The sequence below is a fragment of the Oncorhynchus masou genome, chromosome 30 (assembly GCF_036934945.1).
Source record: "Oncorhynchus masou masou isolate Uvic2021 chromosome 30, UVic_Omas_1.1, whole genome shotgun sequence".
Lineage (NCBI taxonomy): Eukaryota > Metazoa > Chordata > Actinopteri > Salmoniformes > Salmonidae > Oncorhynchus > Oncorhynchus masou.
In genome coordinates, this window is record NC_088241.1 from 61,676,188 (window position 1) to 61,693,066 (window position 16,879).

The 16,879-nt window shown below is 44.0% G+C and overlaps 1 protein-coding gene across 1 annotated transcript; it reads left to right on the plus strand.

Moving 5' to 3' along the window:
• Positions 1-6,491: 6,491 nt before the first annotated feature.
• Positions 6,492-11,127, plus strand: LOC135522905 (eukaryotic translation elongation factor 1 epsilon-1-like). The gene is made up of 4 exons (XM_064949596.1): positions 6,492-6,592; positions 7,580-7,777; positions 9,581-9,676; positions 10,639-11,127. Exons 1-4 carry the CDS (start codon positions 6,506-6,508, stop codon positions 10,780-10,782), a joined length of 525 nt encoding a protein of 174 aa, XP_064805668.1. The 5' UTR covers positions 6,492-6,505; the 3' UTR covers positions 10,783-11,127.
• Positions 11,128-16,879: the final 5,752 nt, after the last annotated feature.

Here is a 16,879-nt window from a genome sequence, read left to right on the forward strand (position 1 = left end):
AATGTGAATGTTACTGTAAAGACAATGTATAGTATTCCACTAAAACATAAACTCAGCAAAAAAAGAAACGTCCTCTCACTGTCAACTGCGTTTATTTTCAGCAAACTTAACATGTGTAAATATTTGTATGAACATAACAAGATTCAACAACTGAGACATAAAATGAACAAGTTCCACAGACATGTGACTAACAAAAATGGAATAATGTGTCCCTGAACAATGGGTGGGGGGGGGGGTCAAAATCAAAAGAAGCAGTCAGTATCTGGTGTGGCCACCAGCTGCATTAAGTACTGTAGTGCATCTCCTCCTCATGGACTGCACCAGATTTGCCAGTTCTTGCTGTGAGATGTTACCCCACTCTTCCACCAAGGCACCTGCAAGTTCCCGGACATTTCTGGGGGGAATGGTCCTAGTCCTCACCCTCCAACAGGTCCCAGACGTGCTTAATGGGATTGAGATCTGGGCTCTTCGCTGGCCACTGCAGAACACTGACATTCCTGCCTTGCAGAAAATCACGCACAGAATGAACAGTATGGCTGGTGGCATTGTCATGCTGAAGGGTCATGTCAGGATGAGCCTGCAGGAAGGGAACAACATGGAGGAGGATTTCTTCCCTGTATTGCAGAGCACTGAGATTGCCTGCAATGACAACAAGCTCAGTCCGATGACACACCGCCCCAGACCATGACGGACCCTCCACCTCCAAATTGATCCAGCTCCAAAGTACAGGCCTTGGTGTAACACTCATTCCTTCGACGAGTTCTGTCTGGTCCAGCGATGGTGGGCTTGTTCCCATAGGCAACATTGTTGCCTGTGATGTCTGGTGAGGATCTGCCTTACAACAGGCCTACAAGCCCTCAGTCCAGCCTCTCTCAGCCTATTGCGGACAGTCTGAGCACTGATGGAGGGATTGTGCGTTCCTGGTGTAACTCGGGCAGTTGTTGTTGCCATCCTGTGCCTGTCCCGCAGGTGTGGTGTTCGGATGTACCGATCCTGTGCAGGTATTGTTACACGTGGTCTGCCACTGCAAGGACGATCAGCTGTCCGCCCTGTCTCCCTGTAGCGCTGGGAAACAGTGTTTAAACCCTTTACAATGAAGATCTGTGAAGTTATTTGGATTTTTACTAATTATCTTTGAAAGACAGGGTCCTGAAAAAGGGACGTTTCTTTTTTTGCTGAGTTTAGTCATGTGTATGGTACTGTAAACACAATGTACAGTATTCTACTAAAACATAGTAATGTAAATGTTACTGTAAACACAATGTACAGTAACTTACTAAAACATAGTAGTGTTTTTATTAGTCGACCATGCTGGTCATTTATAAACATTTGAACATCTTAGCCATGTTCTGTTATAATCTCCACCCGGCACAGCCAGAAGAGGACTGGCCACCCCACATAGCCTGGTTCCTCTCTAGGTTTCTTCCTAGGTTTTGGCCTTTCTAGGGAGTTTTTCCTAGCCACCGTGCTTCTACATCTGCATTGCTTGCTGTTTGGGGTTTTAGGCTGGGTTTCTGTACAGCACTTTGAGATATCAGCTGATGTACGAAGGGCTATATAAATAAATTTGATTTGATTTGAATTAGTGTGTATGGTACTGTAAACACAATGAGAATCCAGCCCCACCATGAGGAAGACAGAGATATTGAGATCAGTCACACTTGTAGAAGATCAATACAAAACTGTCTGTCCAGAAATTCCTAACCAGGAACGTGAGACAATGTGAAATGACCTTTCTGAACAAAACTTTTTTATCAAATACAACTGGTTTGTGTCTGATAATTGTGTCGGCCATTATGATTAGAATGTTCCGGTGTGTGTTGCTGCACCATCAACAGTCACACAACAGCAATTTTCTCTGATGGACTTGATTAAGCTTTGGCCTCTTAAAACGGTCATGTTCTGTGTTTGATCATGGAGGGCCTCTCAGTTTTTTTTTAAAGAGCCACAGTGCTCCCTGCTGGCTGAAATAAATATCCAGCCTGGCATAAACAGCAGAGAGCCTCGCTAAGCTGTACACAACACAGGTCAGATGCTGTGTGTGTGTGTGTGTGTGCGTGTGTGCGTGTGTGTGTGCGTGTATGTGTGTGTGTGTGTGAGTGTGTGTGTGTGTGTGTGTGTAACTTACATATCCACATAGGTGTGCATAAGTGTGTGTCTGTGTGTTTTTGAAGTCCATGTGTACTGCACGTCCTCCACAACTACATGGGAGTCTCTGTTATCATCCTCAGGGGCATAGCTAGAGCACAACCGCAATAGTTTCCACCAATAATCTGTCTGAATCACGGAGAGAGAACCTGCGTGGCCAATGGGCAACTTCAATAAAGGCAATCTGAGTTTTCAGAAGCTATAATGATCAAAATCCTCCACTGAGGTTTATTTTTCCGAGGGGACATGGCTGAGGGTTAGATAATTCAGGATAGTAATTAATACTCCTAACTGACTGTTTTTGGATGCTCTCTGGGATGGTACTATGAGCTGGTACTGTGTCCCCCAGCGTCTGGTTGGCATGGCAGCAAGGAGACGGACAAACTGTCTTTCAACTTGCTCAAACTCCTCCCTGGTTGTACCAATGCTGATCTCCTGTCACAAGTGTTAACGGAAAGACTACAAATGCCACGAAAATATCCTCGTTCCACCATGTCGTCCTCTCACCTACCCCCACCCTCAACACAGATATGCGAATGTGTAATGTGTGTGTGTGTGTGTCTTGGATATGCGAGGGAGGGGTCGCGTTCTTGCTACGCGCAGAAGGCTGGTTTGTCAGTTCCTTAGAGACCCCAAGGCAGGCCTGGAGCACTGGTGTTGTGACTCTCTTCAGTACTTCCACTGCTAGAGCCAGCAGGGCACATGTGTACACTGAAAGATTGTCACTTTTCTTAGAGGTTATTAAAGGTTTGAAATGTGTCACAGTCTGAGCTTATGGCCTTTTCAGAGGGCTATAAGATTTACTGAGTTGTTCTTGTATCTGCTCTTAAAAAACATTGAATATTTTCTGGAGCCTCCTCACAATCTATTGCTTCTATTACATCAAGGCCAACACTGATACACAGAAATGTTACTACGTACCAGGTTTGTTCATCCACCAATCCTTTGTGAAAGCTGAAAGCTGTCTTGTCTCTGGTGTTGGGGAGATGTGAGACAGAGAGGATGCTGGGGTAGGATTTCAATCGATGTCTATCTCCATCCATCTCAGGCTTTTCTCAAATTGTCACACAGCCGCCCTGTGTCTAGGCCCATGTTCGTTCCAGCCCGGCAATCGGAGGTAGCACCAATACGCAATTTCAACAATCCGTGCTGACAACATGCATGTCTCTGCTCACGAACTATCCCCTCCATCTTGTGCATCTGTAGATTTAAATATCCAGACAATAACCTTACAGGTCATGAGAGGTAGTGGGGGAGACAGCTCTGCATAGGCCCTACATCCAAGCCAGACAAATCAGTGTAATGGGCGAAGAGATATCACGATTGAGGTATGCAGAAGCCTCTGGAAGCCCCACGGCTGTATGGGTGACCCCACAGTGTATTCTCTTACTAATGTGACCCGGGATTATGTATCACAATCGGCATGAGAAATACTCCCATGGGCTATGGATCATTCCCGGCAACTGGAGATCGTTGTCCTCAACACATCTGTTTACATACAGGATGTGGCAGCTCCAAGGCATTTGGGCGAAGGAGGCGCACTTTAACGCTGCAGGCATTCATTTAGGAAATCCTTACTGGGTTAAAAGTGTACGACATTCTGCAATGCACAAACAAATGCGGAAACATATTTTCTTTTTTTATATCATACCTTGTTCTGTGGCATCTAATCATGTATAAATCATTTGCATCCTGGGACAGCTTTTTGCTCCAAATTAGTTCTAAAAAGAACCTTTGCAATAGCAGATGAAGTGCACATGTAGGGATGGGGACAGGTTACGGTGAGGATGTGTACAATGTAATAAACGTCAACAAGAACGGTCCATCCAAGGCCCTATTTGCACTAGAACCAATCATAAGAGGCCATCGAATGATTCTGCTACAACTAGATGAAGAATGAGATTCAATATTGCCGTTTTACGTGGCACTGCATATTGGGTTTATTTATATTGGAATATTGTTTTTATTCAACCTTTATTGTTGCTGTAACCTGATAAATTGAATCAGAACACATTCTCATTTACAGAAATGACCTGGGGAAGGCTTAAAGGGGTTCATCAGTGTACTATCTGATCAATTCTATTTCATGTTATTGTGATGCGTAACGTGTCGCGTGGGGATATGGTGGAGTTCTATCACAGGCTGCAGCTTATTCTTTTATCCTGTTCAGAGTAACTGCCCTCCACGTTACCTCAACCTGGATATTCAGATACGTGTGACCACCAGGGACGTGGCTGACGGGAAGCAGTAGCATGCGACACCTCAGCGCAACAGTCACTTCCTATAATGTCATACACACACCTGGCCCTCATAGAGTTAATAAGCAGAGTTGGATTGACATCCGACATTTCATTATGGACGAGTCATAAGGAGACCGAACAAATCGAAACAGACATGACACACAACGGCAGAGCAAGGAGACACTGTGAGACAAACATGCCAGGAGACATGGGGGCAAACTTGCTGCAGGACTTAGGGAAACTAGACCTTCACTGTCATTTTGATTTAATTTTACACAAATCTCATACAACGCATTGAGGAAACAAGCATGTTATTATAAAATGTTGGCCCCTGAATATTTCCCATGTTTTGATAGATTCATCTGCAGGAAGGGTTTGAATTAGGAAGGGTTTGAATAGATTGAGCTGTAGGATGGGTTTGAATTAGGAAGGGTTTGAATGATAGATTCAGCTGTAGGAAGGGTTTGAATGGTAGATTCAGCTGTAGGATGGGTTTGAATGGTAGATTCAGCTGTAGGATGGGTTTGAATGGTAGATTCAGCTGTAGGATGGGTTTGAATGGTAGATTCAGCTGTAGGATGGGTATGAATTACAGATTCAGCTGTAGGATGGGTTTGAATTAGAGATTCAGCTGTAGGAAGGGTTTGAATGATAGATTCAGCAGTAGGAAGGGTTTGAATTACAGATTCAGCTGTAGGATGGGTTTGAATTACATATTCAGCTGTAGGAAGGGTTTGAATGGTAGATTCAGCTGTAGGATGGGTTTGAATGGTAGATTCAGCTGTAGGATGGGTTTGAATTACAGATTCAGCTGTAGGATGGGTTTGAATGGTAGATTCAGCTGTAAGATGGGTTTGAATTACAGATTCAGCTGTAGGATGGGTTTGAATTACAGATTCAGCTGTAGGATGGGTTTGAATTACAGATTCAGCTGTAGGATGGGTTTGAATGATAGATTCAGCTGTTGGATGGGTTTGAATTATAGATTCAGCTGTAGGAAGGGTTTGAATTACAGATTCAGCTGTAGGATGGGTTTGAATTATAGATTCAGCTGTAGGAAGGGTTTGAATTATAGATTCAGCTGTAGGAAGGGTTTGAATTATATATTCAACTGTAGGAAACTTTTGATTTAGGGGAGTGGCCGAAAGTGCAGAGCACTCCAGTAATAAATCGAGGCACCCCGTTAGCCTATAATATTATCATGACATAATACGAATATTGTTGACACATTGGTTCTATTACATCATAAGTCCCCGCCCTCTGCCCCGTCTGCCTGTGCTTCTGCCTCTGCATGGCTTGCTCTTTTAGGCTTTTAGGCTTGGTGTCTGTAAAGCACTTTGTGACAACTGCTGATGTAAAAAGGGTCTTTATAAAATACATTTGATTGATTACAATTTTATTATAAGGTGGAGCCAAGACATGCTGTAAAGTGCCATGTAAAGAAAATATCTATGCGGTGCTGGCTTGGGTTGGCATGAATCAGGCTTAGTGAATTAAAATGATCAAAATGATCAGGCTTAATGAATTAAAATGAGACGAGTATTTTCTGTAGGATAACATAAACATCCATTACAAAATATACTTTTAATTCATTAAAACTCCTCAGTTAACAGTATACCTTATATTATTAACCAAATACCCTATGATTTGTAAACACAAGCTATCCTTCCAACAATCGAAGCTTCTCTTTAATGTTCCTCAGTGGGTTCTCTCTTTTTTATTCTCCTGAAAAAATATTTTTTATTAATCAAGAAATATATCATTTTAGATATTTGAATTAAATAATTAAACATTCTCAATTTGATAATGTATGTGTAGCCTACAGTAAAAAATGTAAGCATGTTTTAAATATGTTTTAAAATATTCTGTAACAAAATATTCAGGGAGAAATTAGACCTATACTATTTTATTGTATAATTGTTTCATCGGGTCATTAAAGTTCTTGATCTGATCTGATGCAATATCACCTAAAAAGCTAGCAGGGTCTAAAAGACAATGTAATGAAATTAAATTTAAAAAACACTTTTCATGTCACCATTGGCTGAATTTGTTGTCCATTTGAGTCTAGTGGGCGGCAATGACTAATCTCGACCAATCGTGTTGCCATCCCCTTCGCAATGATGGCGTTGAGAGAGCTGTCATCGCTGGAAAAATCTTTAGGATTGAAAAATCCAAACAAATACAGTACTCAGGGGGACAAGAAGGTGAATTTGCCATCTAATGGTTTCGGTCACAGTTATCTATATGTGGCAGGTATTATAGACCTTACCCACATTAACAGTAGGTTAAAAAGAGTAGCGAGCACATGCTACTCTACTGTCCTTAGAAAAGCTAGCTAGCTAGCTACCAAGGTAATGTCCGTAGCTTTAGCAACTATTTTATCTTCTACTTTTAGCGAATGCAGGTCACTTAGGAACGATGATGTGTAATAAATGTGTAATAATCATTGTTTCAGATCAAATGTGTTGTCATTAGCCAGTTAACGTTAAGCTAGCATTGAATGCATCTGCTGTCTGGCCAGATAGCTAACGTTACATGCCATGTGGATTGCTTTTTGGGTTGCCAACATATCTTTCTGCTACTACTAAACGTACTATAGCTAATTTCACTGAGTGTTCAGTACTAGTTCTGCCTCAACAGCCGTCATTGCCATGTTAGAAACAAACAGACATACTGTACCACATGGGGTAGTGACAGTGCGTGTGTTGTTTAGAAAGCTAGCCAGCTATGCAAATGACTAGAGCTAGTATGCAACTAGCGCTTAAATAGTGTCTCTAACAGGATGTTGACAAGTGTCTAACAGGATGTTGACACGTGTCTCTAACAGGATGTTGACACGTGTCTCTAACAGGATGTTGACACGTGTCTCTAACAGGATGTTTACACGTGTCTTAGTGTGCCCAATAATGTTTGTACCATGTTTTGTGCTGCTACCATGTTTTGTTGTGTTGCTACCATGTTATGTTATTGTATTAGGTCTCTCATTATGTAGTGTCGTGGTGTCTCGCTTGTCGTGATGTGTGTTTTGTCCAATATTTAATTTGTATACCCCCCGTCCCCGCATTAGGCCTTTTGGTAGGCCGTCATTATAAATACGAATTTGTTCTTAACTGACTTGCCTAGTTAAATAAAGGTATAAAAAAAAATGTGTAATGTGTAATGCACGCACATTCTCTTTCTCTCCCACCCAGGTACCCGTGCTCCACAGTAATAATGGCCCAGCTCTGGTCGGCTTGGTGACAATCGCCACTCACCTGGTCCAAGAGGCCAAACGGCACGAGTTACTGGGTGGGTCAGCAGAACACAAGGCTTTAGTGCAGCAGTGGCTGGAGTACAGGCTCACCAAAGTGGATGGATGCCACAAAGATGATATCAAGACCATACTGAAGGTAGAGGCCCAGAAACAATAGTGAATATTCTTTAGTATTAGAAAGTCAAAACATTTTAAATATCTTCCTCTTGCAAGTTAGTCAGTTTTATTGTAGTCTCTTTGTCAAATGAAAATGTGTACCGCTACCCACTGTTTTTCATGGGAAGTCCCTTCTACCCTTGTGGGATAGAGAGGCTTGGTGAACTATGTACGGAGAGGGTCTAACAGGGCCTTGGAGAAGCCCCTGAGCAAAACTGTCCAATGCTCTGCCAGCAGGGGCCAGACTGACAGTGTGTGTGGCTCATTAATGCGAGGCGACATGAATCAAGACTGATGTATGGCCCTTCAGTGACATGGCCGAGACAGGCGAAGCAGTGGACAACAATAAAAGTCTTTAATGGGGGCCGCTGTGGCTGTCGACAGCGTGAAAGAGATACGAAGCCATCGATTGGCCGGACAGGCGCCTTTCGCCACTTTTAAATCCTCCTGTGTGTGTGTGTCACAAGTTTTAGTTTATCTGATTATGCAGAATGTTAGATCTGATTTCAATAGTTACTCTGATTCTACAGTACGGTATTGTGATAATACGGTACGGTATTGTGATACTATGGTGCTGCTATGGTGATACTATGGTGCCGGTATGGTGATACAGGGGTGCCGGTATGGTGATACTATGGTGCTGGTATGGTGATACTATGGTGCCAGTGTGGGGATACTATGGTGCTGGTATGGTGACACTATGGTGCTGTTATGGTGACACTATGGTGCTGGTATGGTGATACTATGGTGCCGGTATGGTGATACTACAGTGCCTAGGTCTAGTGGCCCCAGGGAGGTCTAGTGGCCCCAGGGGGGTCTAGTGGCCCCAGGGAGGTCTAGTGGCCCCGGGGAGGTCTAGTGGCCCCGGTGAGGTCTAGTGGCCCCGGGGAGGTCTAGTGGCCCCGGTGAGGTCTAGTGGCCCCGGTGAGGTCTTGTGGCCCCGGTGACTGCAGCGATATCAGAACTCTCGGGCAGAATGTGGTTAGGGTGGAGGAGCAGAACCCAGGTTCCGATGTCCATGTGGGGGTGATGGTGGAGATGGGGGTGGGGGGTACTCTCTTGTCCGCCTGCGCCTCCAGCTGTAGGGAAGGCAGGGATCTGATTGTGACCGAGGAGTCTGTCTTCATGCCTTGCTTGGCAGCACACACTGCACAATAACTCCATTAGCCCTCAAGACGCTGTATGTGCAGTGTAAGTGCTAAAGATGGTCCCATCCCTTGGGACCTGCATAACCAAACACACACACAGCCTCCTTGCTCAGCCCATCCACAGCCTGGGTTTGGGGAAGGTTCATTAGATTTGCAAGCGCCCATGTAAGTCGGGAAAGGAGTGAGCCACTTGTAAGGCATCTGCACTAGCCGGAGTGGCCAGAGAGTCCTGAGATGGCTCCACCAGCCACAGCTTACGTCTTTTATTTCAACTCTCTTTGACTATTGAAGAAGTGAATTTGAGTATTTTGTCTTTTACTGTGGATATGTCATTATCACACCTATCATGCTGGGAGAGTATTGTTATCATTATTGAGATGTGTCGGGAGTTTCTGGTTGATGAACTTTGTTGGTTAACTTTTATTGAATCTAATGTCTAATTAGGTGATTATGATAAAGAAATACTAAGTTAATGTCATGAGTTACATTGTAGTGATTATGTGACCTGCAGTGTTCAAGATGTTTATAGGTGTTTGTCTCTATTGTGGATCTGTGAAATTCTGTTTGTTTTTTAAATCAAGCAATTCTGATGAACTTAATGATGAAATTTTTATTTTATTTATTTTCTCATGCAGGACCTCAACAGCTATCTAGAAGACAAGGTTTACTTGGCAGGAAATCAGTTCACCCTCGCCGACACACTCATGTACTACGGAATCCATCACATCATCGTAAGTCTAGCGTCCAATAACCAAACAGAGCCGACTTCAGAGTTGAAGTTAAAAGGCGTTTTGTCAAACGGAGCTCACAATTAAGAGTCATACGGTTAAAAGGGCATGGGAGAGAGAACTTGACACAAGCCCCTAAAAAATAAAAAGAGGTGCAAAGTGATGTCTTTAGTTCAGGCCAAGGAAGAAGTTTGTCGGCCCCGGAGGCTGACGGAGAGAGACGAGATCACATGTTGAGAAATGTCAGCGGATGTGGCGGAGATGGATCCTTGCCACCAGAAACAAGGGAGTCAGTTTAGTTTTTATCATGGCGGTTAACTTCAGGACAGAGGTCACTCAGCAGCCTAGGTCCTCATTGTATTTGTTAGATGTACAGTCATGGGAGGGCTATCGTAGCTACTGAATCCAACTGGTATGATTCTAGACTCTGTTTCAGGGACGGTATAGCTAGCTTAGACCAGGTTTGGGCAGCCTCACAATGAACCTGAAATGGGATGGTCTAATATGCTCACTTTAGTAAGGCGTTATTGTTGTGTTCAGCTAAAAAATGACTTATTTTTTGGGGAAAGAGATGTGAGTTAGTAACGAGTTGCTGCATTAGTTTGGGTATTAGCTAGCTAGCCAGCAAGATGCATTTGCAAAATAATTGGTGGTTCAAAACATTGCTAACCATTTTCTTTCCTTGCAGCTTTGTAGTGTCACAGTAGCGTCATTCTCAACCTTTTAGCAATGGCAAATGGAAATACTGTTAGGAGGGATGTGCGACACGAACACTTTCCAAGAAGTGTATTGGTCCTCTTTGTGGACAGTGTGCAGATCTGCATCTCTGCTAACATTGTTTAATCTGTAACAAACACTAGTTCATATGAAGGACCACCCATTTAAATGAAACAATGGCAGATTTGTACAGCGTAGTATGGAGCATCAGTGGAAACAAGGAATGTCTCCCCCCCTCTCTCTCCCAGGTGGACCTGGCCATCCAGGAGAAGGAGAAGCACATGAATGTGACACGGTGGTTTGACCACGTCCAGCACTACACCGGTGTCCGGCACCACCTACCCCCAGTGGTGGTCCTGAGGAACAGAGTGTACACCAGCGGCCACCACTGAGGTCTTAGGCTGGCTGCCTGGATGTTCGAGGGCCGGCGTGAGGAGGCGTGTGCTGACGTCTCAACATGCCTAACACCACTGTTGCCCCCTCCCTCCTTTGCCTTGGAGACATGTGGTTATTTTTCCCTCTGAAACCCCAGGCGAATAACACATGCAATGGAGAAATGATCACAAAGAGACGGATGGTTTTTGTTTTTGTGTGAGTTGGTTGTTGGGAGTCTATAGTCGTCAGGGTCAATGTGCAGGGATGGTCTAAAATGGTCTGGGAACATTCTTACTGATGTCTCTTTTTCTCCTAACCTGAGCCTTGAATGTGATAAAGTATTATTAAAAATTACAAAATTGCTTATTCGTTTGCTACGTCCGTTTTTAAAGAAATCCCTGCTATTGCGTTTTCAATGTATTAACATTTTCTTCAAACAAAACAAAATATGTCCAGTCCGCCCAACTGTGTGTTCAGCTATGTAATCATCATCATCCTCCACAGTTGTCCAGTCCACTATCAACTTTCCGCCCTCATGAATTTAGTCTTGTTTCTCAAGCTGCTGTCTCTGCTGTTCCACCAGCAGTGTGGGCAGCAGCCTCTAGCTCAGTCACTCGAATCAGTCCGTGTGTTGACGCTGAGCGGGCAGAGGGCAGACTACCAGCTGCCATAGAGGCTCCAGTGCTCCTCTGTCCAACGTCAGAGCCCTGGGTGACAGCCACGCATTGTCATTTCACCCTCTTTACCAGGGGGTGGGAAATCCTTTTGTGACAACATCCGAGCGACAATACACACTCGAACCACTCACACAAGCAGACTGGATTTAGCCATTAGCTCTGAAAATCACAGCTAATATACACTACATGATCAAAAGTATGTGGACACCCGCTTGTCGAACATCTCATTCCAAAATCATAGTCATTGATATAATAGTCTCCACTCTTCTGGGAAGGCTTTCCACTAGATGTTGAAATTTTGCTGCGGGGACTTGCTTCCATTCAGCCACAAGCGCATTAGTGAGGTCGGGCACTGATGTTGGGCGATTAGGCTTGGCTCACAGTTGTTCCAATTCATCCCAGAGGTGTTCGATGGAGTTGAGATCAGGGTTCTGTGCAGGCCAGTCAAGTTCTTCCACATCGATCTTGACAAACCAGTTCTTTATGCACCTCGCTTTGTGCACGGGGTGCTGAAACACAAAAGGGCCTTCCAAAACTGTTGCCACAAAGCTAGAATGCAATTGTATGCTGTAGTGTTAAGATTCCTCTTCACTGGAACTGAGGGGCCCGAACCATGAAAAACAGCCCCAAACCATTATTCCTCATCCACCAAACTTTACAGTTGGCACTATGCATTGGGGCAGGTAGCATTCTCCTCGCATCCGCCAAACCCAGATTCGTCCATCGGTCTCCCAGATGGTGAAGTGTGATTCATCACTTCAGAGAACGCTTTTTCCACTGCTCCAGAGTCCAATGGCGGCGAGCTTTACACCACTCCAGCCGACACTTGGCATTGTGCATGGAAACCCATTTCATGAAGCTCCCGACGAACAGTTCTAGTGCTGGCGTTGATTCCAGAGTCCGTTTGGAACTCGGTGGTGAGTGTTGTATCCGAGGACAGATGATTTGTATGTGCTTCTTCACTCGGCGGTCTCGTTTTGTGAGCTTGTGTGGCCTGCCACTTTGTGGTTGAGCCGTTGTTGCTCTGAGACGCTTCCACTTCACAATAACAGCCTTTACAGTTCACCGGGGCAGCACAAGCAGGTTATGTTGGAAAGGTGGCATCCTTTGACGCGTTGAAAGTCTCTTGAGCTCTTCAGGAAGGCCATTCTAATGCCAAATGTTTGTCTATGGAGATTGCATGGCTGTGCTCGATTTTATGCACCTGTCAGCAACGGGTGTGGCCGAAATAGCTGAATACACAAATTTGAAGGAATGTCCACATACGTGTGTGTGTGTGTGTGTGTGTGTGTGTGTGTGTGTGTGTGTGTGTGTGTGTGTGTGTGTGTGTGTGTGTGTGTGTGTATAGTGTGTGTATAGTGTGTGTATATAGTGTGTGTATATATTGGTTATAATCACAGCATTTGCACAACAAAATAATCGTTGGCTTTCTTAATTGTGGTAACTTAATCCCATGTATTAAACTGCTAACTGGTTTGAGTTGTTCCACTTTCACCCAGCCTGTGTTTTGTCATGTAAACCCTGTTTAACCTTCTCCACGTTTTATATGATCATCTTCCCTATAAGCCTTCCTTGTAATATGTATACTGCTTTAATGCTATGGTTTGTGTTATTAAAGTCTACTGAAGGTTGTCCTGTGCCAATAAAAAATCCAAAGGGAAGCGAAGAGGACAGTTGTCTCATTTGGTTCTTTTAATCAATTCGTTTTTCACATTTTGTTGGTCATTCGACACATTCATTTTTTTATTTTTTATTTGGTGGTTCATCATCGAACAACAAAGTGCTGTGTGTTCTGGAAAGTGTAAACTTGTGAAAGCAAACACATCCCGCAGTCATTTGAGCAGGCCTTGTGACTAGATTAGGAAGAACATTGCACTACTACACCATAATAGAACCACTGTCCTGTTGTTTATTTCAGTCCCATTTAGATATCATCACTGCTGCTGAAGAGAGGCTTATAGCACAGCATGTCAACTTTTATCTTTGACCTGTCGCCAAGATTGAGGAGACTGAACTTAAGACTTCAGTTTTATGAGTGTATTCACTTGAAATGAGTCTTTCTGAAAGTTGTGTGTGCTGACTAATGCTGTACTGTAGAAATGGCAGTGGCATAAGGTCTTCCAGCTGTGCAGCCAATGATCAAACCAAAGTCCAAACAACCCCAGACATGAAGCCACAGCAGGTATCCCAGACAGCCCAATTAGTAAGACCTTCTCCTGGTCATCTGAAGACTGAGGTGCACCTCTCTACAGGGGTGGACTGCCACAATGAGCTCACATTTAGATATTTCCCGCCTGGCAACGGAGGCAGCCTTAATTTCTCCCACCCCCTGGTCGGTGATAGTTCAGGGGTCAATTGGCGCGGTGGATCAGCTAGGGTTCGCTGGTGATTTCAGCTCTCACCAGGAGTCCATCTCTCAGTGTGTGGTCCGGACCAGACGTCAGCTATCACTCGCTCGTCTTCACTGCCACAGGAGGTTTCATTGTGGGAAGGGCATGGGTACAGAGTTCAGGGCCAGATGGGGTAAAGTCTATCTGAAGGACCACACCTCTGTTGGGAGTCAACTTTTAAACTGTAGGTAGGAATGCCACGTTCCACAGGTTAGGAAGTAAATGGTGCCATGCAGAACTTGTAAAAAAAAAAAGGAAAGCGCTTTCCCACAGATTCAGGCGGTTTCCAGTAGCTGGTTGCTTAGTACCATCTCCCTAATGTGTGGCAAATGTGTGGAATATTCACGTCACATAACGCCCCACGGTGTTAGTTAGAGTGCCGTGTCTGCACACAAAAAAAACCTTTGTTAAGTCTCGTTAACGAGATCGAGAGAGCAGCGCATCCGACGGGACATGTATCTGGCAAAACAGCGTTCCCTGATTGATTCAATGAAACAATCAGCACTGTGTGGGGGTGGGTTAGCATGTCATAAGCGCTTTTGACAGGCCTTGCCTTATCATCCCCTTACAGATAGTGACAATTCTACCATGCACCCATAAAGATGGCATCTGATTGTCAATTGCTATTACACGAGTGCAGAGGCGAGGATCAGGCTGGGTGGGGGTGGGGGGGGGGGGGGCAATGTTCTCTATACACACTTTAGTACTCTCATTGATTCAGACTTCCATTGCTTGAAGGCAAGTTGGGAAAGACATTTTGCTCTAGTTTCCTCTCCTCTTTAAAGGTACAGAGAATCTTATGAGATTGTTGAGTGAGCAAGGGTTACATTCCAAGGGTGAATCAATTACATTCGGTTGAACCAAAGTGGAATAGATGTTGAATTGGTCTGTTGACGGTGTATTATCCATATCTCCAGACAGCTTCTGTATTAGAAACATAGATTCTCAATGCAGCTTCTGTATTAGAAACATAGATTCTCAATGCAGCTTCTGTATTAGAAACATAGAATCTCAATGCAGCTTCTGTATTAGAAACATAGAGTCTTAATGCAGCTTCTGTATTAGAAACATAGATTCTCAATGCAGCTTCTGTATTAGAAACATAGATTCTCAATGCAGCTTCTGTATTAGAAACAGATTCTCAATTCAGCTTCTGTATTAGAAACATAGATTCTCAATGCAGCTTCTGTATTAGAAACATAGATTCTCAATGCAGCTTCTGTATTAGAAACATAGAATCTCAATGCAGCTTCTGTATTAGAAACATAGAGTCTTAATGCAGCTTCTGTATTAGAAACATAGATTCTCAATGCAGCTTCTGTATTAGAAACATAGATTCTCAATGCAGCTTCTGTATTAGAAACATAGAATCTCAATGCAGCTTCTGTATTAGAAACATAGAGTCTTAATGCAGCTTCTGTATTAGAAACATAGATTCTCAATGCAGCTTCTGTATTAGAAACATAGAATCTCAATGCAGCTTCTGTATTAGAAACAGATTCTCAATGCAGCTTCTGTATTAGAAACATAGATTCTCAATGCAGCTTCTGTATTAGAAACATAGATTCTCAATGCAGCTTCTGTATTAGAAACATAGAATCTCAATGCAGCTTCTGTATTAGAAACATAGAGTCTTAATGCAGCTTCTGTATTAGAAACATAGATTCTCAATGCAGCTTCTGTATTAGAAACATAGATTCTCAATGCAGCTTCTGTATTAGAAACATAGATTCTCAATGCAGCTTCTGTATTAGAAACATAGATTCTCAATGCAGCTTCTGTATTAGAAACATAGAGTCTTAATGCAGCTTCTATACTAACAGTAAGCTTCAGGGAGGTGAACACTGAATGGGTGGGGGGGAAAGGAGTCTTGTTTGAAGTTGTTGTCCTTCGTTCTTCTCTCTGGGGTGCAGCCATGCCGCGGAGCACAGAATGAGCCCAGGTGTGTGGTGAGGAGTTTACGAGATGCACTCACTCACTTCATCAGTCAGAGAGGTGTGGCTGATTCGGCCTAGGTGCTAAAGTGCAAGTGTGTATCCCGGGGCAATGGGATCACACCTTAACTCAGCACGGATCACAGACAGCTCCAGAATTAGCCTTTGCTCGCCCTCTCTCTCTCCCAACCTGCCTCAGCACTTCCTGGCTGCCTCTCTCTGATGTTGTGTGTGTGTGTGTGTGTGTGTGTGTGTGTGTGTGTGTGTGTGTGTGTGTGTGTGTGTGTGTGTGTGTGCGTGCGTGCGTGCGTGCGTGCGTGCGTGCGTGCGTATGTGCGTGTGTGTGTGTTCATTCAGGGCGTTGTGGATTTGGCTTGGGGGCAAGGGGTGAGAGGGGCGTAGTGATGTTGGGGGATGGGAGGAATACATACCCGTGCAAGACTCAAGGATTGCGATTCTCCCTGTCTGAATAAGTTCAACTTCTCAGTTTTCTTGGTATTTTTCTTTAAGACCCCTGCTGTTAGGAGTCAGTGAGGTATAGGTGCAATAACATACACATTATTAGGGACATATTTTAAATAGAACCAACACGGGGCTGGTTCTCCATACATTTAGCCAGGAATGAACTCCTCCAGGACAAGTCATATGCTACACCCTGGCCTTGGGGCATAGTCACTGGTTGACAGAGAGGCCACTCGTTGTCCTCATATTCTAATTCTGAAGAATGTGTCGCATATTAGGTCTGCATTTTGTCTCCTACTCCATGCACCCTTGCCTCTCTTCCCCACAGGTCTATGCCACTTAACTTTAGACTGCCTTGATGGTATCTGATAGGATGTCTTCAGGGGGGGACTCACTGCCCCCTTCGAGAAGTGATACCAAAAGTAATTGCATCTGAAGCCCCATGACAAAAGGCTATACTTTTATAAAGGCACTGCTCAGGGAAGAGAGGGCAATAAGCTGAGAGAATGGGGATGCAAGAGGGATGGTTGTAAGTCTCCAGATGAAGAGAGAGAACGAGGAGGTCAGTGCCCTCAGCAATACCCTATAATGACCACCCTGGGAATAAAAACAACATCCTCATTAACATTTCTGCTCAACTCATCTGCATAT

Coding starts and splice junctions, on each gene's coding strand:
- LOC135522905 (XM_064949596.1), top strand. CDS start 6,506: ATGATGGCGTTGAGAGAGCTGTCATCGCTGGAAAAATCTTTAGGATTG. Junction 6,593..7,579: donor GTACTCAGGGGGACAAGAAG/GTGAATTTGCCA, acceptor TCTCCCACCCAG/GTACCCGTGCTCCACAGTAA. Junction 9,677..10,638: donor ACGGAATCCATCACATCATC/GTAAGTCTAGCG, acceptor TCTCTCTCCCAG/GTGGACCTGGCCATCCAGGA.